This window comes from Mirounga angustirostris, unplaced genomic scaffold (assembly GCF_029215605.1).
Source record: "Mirounga angustirostris isolate CCGP_5_RB_7025 unplaced genomic scaffold, mMirAng1.0.hap1 SCAF_3, whole genome shotgun sequence".
Taxonomy (NCBI): Eukaryota; Metazoa; Chordata; class Mammalia; order Carnivora; family Phocidae; genus Mirounga; species Mirounga angustirostris.
This window is the reverse complement of record NW_026991711.1, coordinates 163,187,394-163,191,838: the sequence shown is the minus strand read 5'-3', so window position 1 is coordinate 163,191,838 and position 4,445 is coordinate 163,187,394. Positions and strand designations below refer to the sequence as shown.

General features: G+C 35.7%; 1 protein-coding gene across 3 annotated transcripts in view; it reads right to left on the bottom strand.

Annotated features, from left to right (window-relative positions):
• Positions 1-4,445, bottom strand: part of CARF (calcium responsive transcription factor) — a 102,532-nt gene that overhangs the window by 25,788 nt on the left and 72,299 nt on the right. For all 3 annotated transcript variants that reach the window (XM_064586935.1, XM_064586936.1, XM_054506056.2), the window contains one exon: positions 3,067-3,205. Coding sequence is in view for 1 of the 3 variants with exons in the window: in XM_064586936.1 (XP_064443006.1) it covers positions 3,185-3,205 (21 nt within the window). In the remaining 2 variants the exon portion in view is untranslated. The remainder of the gene's footprint in view (positions 1-3,066; positions 3,206-4,445) is intronic.

The window sequence follows — 4,445 nt, the reverse complement described above, 5'->3', positions numbered from 1 at the left end:
CTGAAATAAGGCATATATTACATCTTCAAGGATGGCACCCATCCTTTCAGAATGCTGCCTCTGAGTTAATGCTGATGCTCTGCTTTTAGAAGTGCACTTCAGCATTCTATCAATGTATCATACAAAGTGCAACAATTTAAGAAACAAACCATACACATGGTTTTGCATACATATTCCTATCTCTCTGTAATTATACAGAATATAGTCTTACTTGCTCCATTTAACCTTATTTCTCCCTAGGCTAAACTAGAAAACAGAAAATAAGGAATTGTTTAGTTATTTTTCTAATGAGCATGTTTGTCATATTGTCCTTATAAATTTTAAGGAGATTATGTATATTAAAAAATCCAGGGATGCCTGAGTGGTTCAGTTGGTTAAGTGTCCGACTCTTGATCTCAGCTCAGGTCTTGATCTCAGAGTCATGAGTTCAAGCCCCACTTTGGGCTCCAAGCTGGGTATGGAGCCTACTTAAAAAAAAAAATTCCAAAAGCATTTTCACATCCTATAAATCTACCTATTTTTATTTTATTTTTTTTTCAAGTAAGCTCTAGGCCCAATGTGGGGCTTAAACTCACAACTCTGAGATCAAGAGTCACATGCTCTACCAACTAAGCCAGCTAGGAGCCCTAATCTGTATCTATTTTTAAATATATAAGAATAACAGTAAAATAAAACTGCTTTGTGGCCAATGTCACTCATTTTTTTCTTTAGATTTTGTCCAAGTATTCAAAAATTATGTATCAATTAACTCAGTTTAACCTTTGTCTAAGGTCTTTAAGTTAGCTAAGGAACTAGAAATTACCATTTTAGTTAAATATAAGGTTCTTTTTTTAAAAAGATTTATTTGAGAGCGAGCGAGCACACAAGCGGGGGAGCAATGGGAGATGGAGAAGCACACTCCCCACTGAGCAGGGAGCCCCAACACGGGGCTCAATTCCAGGACCCTAGGATCATGACCTGAGCCGAAGGCAGACACTTAACCTACTGAGCAACCCTGGTGCCCCTAATATAAAGTTCTTAAGATTTTTGATATTATAGAAATAAGACTATAAACTTTTAAAAGTTATCTATCATTACAATTTTATCTAGTTAATCATGACTCCACATTTTTGTAGCATAATTTGTAGAAATAATGATAATATTGTGTCCCATAAAACCAACGCAAGAAATATATAAAGTTTAAATTATGAGATGTTCAATCTTCTTGTATAAACTAGCATATTGTGTTGGTATTAATGTAATATATTAAAGTCAGGAAGATAATTGTTTTTAATCCTTTAAACCAGTATGATTAACTCATTCTAATTTGTCCATGATTCCTCTATCAGGAATATTTTATGAACAGTTTCTGCATGACATATAAACTTTGTATTCATAAATGAAATTATAAAAACTCTTTAAATCCTGTTTCAAAGTCCTTCATCTTGGAACCAAGATTTTTTCTTTTCTTGCAGTTTTTTAAAGATTTTATTTATTTATTTGAGCAAGAGACAGAGAGAGAGCATGAGCGAGCATGGGGAGGAGCAAAGGGAAAGGGACAAGCATACTCTGCGTTGAACACAGAGTCCAAGGTGGGGCGCTATTTCATAACCCTAAGATCATGACCTGAGCCAAAATTAAGAACTGACGCTCAACCAAAAGAGCCACCCAGGTGCCCCTTTTCTTGTAGTTTTAACCAGAAATATCTCTTAAAAACAATTTTGAAGAAAAAGAAACACAACACAGTTTAATGATTTTTCTATTTTAGAAATTCTTCATTAGACTAGAATGAGCACATAATGACAGAATAATTGTTTTCATCAATTAATCTTTAATGTTTCCCTAAGGAGGGAAAAGAAGAATAGAAATTAAAAATGAGAGGGAGCCAGCTTCAGTCAAAGACAAAATTACCATTGTAAAAGACTAATTATCTCTCCTTAATTAAAGAGAGGGGAAAGTTTAGATGCAGGAAAACCTATTTTGACATACATGCACACAAGAGGATGAGGGAGAGAGAGGGGGCGTCCATCATTACAGCTGGTTTAAACATTAATTTAGGCACCTTGACAATTTGATTTTATACGATAAAAACTCCAGTAATTGTTAATACTTTAAGTATAAAAATGAGAGGGTATTTCTTATATTAAAGTGATCTTTCTCTTTTAGAGGAATAAAACTATCTCTTTATGGGGCATTTTGAAGGGAAGGAGAAAAAGTCAGAAGGAGAGACAGAACAGAGGGGAATGCAGGAACATAGGAGGAAGTGGAATAGAAGAATAAAGGGATCATGTTCAACTTGTGATTTTAAAGGATTTAGAAAAGACAGTTCTAAATTTTTCATATTTTTTTCTTGCCTTTGCCAAAGAATCTTTTAAGGAGGCAATTTCATAATCCCTCAATATATTTTGGAATTTTCCTCTTGCCTTAAAATGTAGACAACTGTATGTTTGGGATATTGCTTCCTTTTTGCTTCAAAGTACCTCCCCAAATGAACAGTTTTGCTTATATCAGAAGTTCCCCCAAAAAACAATAATTCCAAGTAATTCTTTTATCATTTATAAAGCAACAAAACACATTTTGATTCTAGCATAAATACATTTAACATGTGGGAGTCCAGTCCAGAATGGCTACAGAACCAAACTAAAGATAAACCTATGAGTCTGACAACACTTAGCCAAATGTGAACCTTGAATCTTGGGGCCCCCTCCTAAAGAAAACCAGACTTTCATGGACAAAACAAGAGTGGGAAAAATTCTTATAAAACTTTCATAAATGACTTGAGACAATTTTTCCAAAGGATGGCAGTCTGAAGAGAAACCTTCTGAACCTATAAATTTACAACCATTTTCATCCCTATGAACTTCCTCTTATAGATGCACAATGAAGAAATGACAAGGACAAACAAACAGTAGTATTGACAGTAATAATGTAGATTTCTACCAAATAAAAGTTTTTCAAACCTGATCAATCAATGGATTTTTAAAAAGAGTTTATTCCTAGATACCACTCTCAAACTAAACAAAACTAGCATTTGGGGTATTTGATGAAAAAATTAGAAATCAGAGCTCAAACCCAATATGAACTTACCTCACCACTGTCATTGGAGAGACCCTGTGCAGGAGGCTCAAAGGCCTCAGAAAAGCATGCTGTTTCCAAGGTGACCAGATTTTGATAAGACCTCCAAGACCGTCAAATGCTGGCTCCTTTAAAATACCTCCAAAATAACCTGTTGATAAAGCAAAACTGAGGTTTTTGCTTACTGCAGTACGGGAGAATACTATCTGGATAGTCTTAGTATCTCACAGGGGAAGTCAGACGTGCAATATTTATGAGTTCTGGGATCTATTTTAAGATGAGTTGCAAGGCAGAGAATCTGATTGGAATTATACAAAGTTTATACATAATACCTTTTTGATTGGACACTGGGAAGTAAGAGTTTGGAAGTGATTCACAATCGTTTGCCTTCTTAGACTAATCCATTGTTCCCTCCATAACCTGAATTGTTCACTAGCCTGGAACTTCTTTGATTTACAATGCTTTTTCCTCTGTTTGAATCGAAAGTACTTATCACACCATTTTATAACTAGTTGATTAAAAAACTGTCTGCCATGGGGTGCCTAGGTGGCTCAATTGGTTAAGCAGCCAGCTCTTGATTTCAGCTCAGGTCATGATCTCAGGGTAGTGAGATCAAGCCCCACATAGGGTTCCCAGCTCAACAGGGAGTCTGCTTGAGATTCTCTCCCTCTGCCCCTTCCCTTGCATGTGTGTTCTCTGAAATAAATAAATCTTAAAAAAACCTGCCTGCCACTACACCGTGAGTCCCTATAGGGCTAGGATTAGGTTTTATTAATCTTTCATATAGCCAGCAGGTAACAAAGTGTCTGGTTCTCAATAAACACTCAGCCACTGCTGATCATGACTGGACAAAAACACACAAACATGCTGACTAATTTTCAATTTATGAACATGAACCCTAAATGAACCCTTAATCATTAATAACCATTAATATTATATTTCCCTTGCTTAATTACTCTCATACTAGCTTTTCTCCTCCACATGCTTCCCCCACACACCCATCTTCACAGTTACCTAAGGGCCTTGCCTCTTATTTCACTGAGAAAACTGAAACAATCAAGAGAATTTCCACTCTCACTTGTACCCCCCTACCAGCATCTTTACCCATGTAGTCTGCCTTGTCATCTATCCATAGATAAGGTATCCATGGTCCTATCTAAAGTCAAGCCCTTTACTTAGACACTAGATCCCCTTTCTCCTACTCAAAAAGAGGGCATGTACTGAATGGAACACTGGGTGTTATACGCAAACAATGAATCATGGAACACTACATCAAAACCTAATGATGTAATGTATGGTGATTAACATAATTTAAAAAATAATTCTTCAGCAATTTCCTCAACAACTTTCCCTTCTCTCTTTAGGTTGTTTTCCATTTATTTTTTATAAGG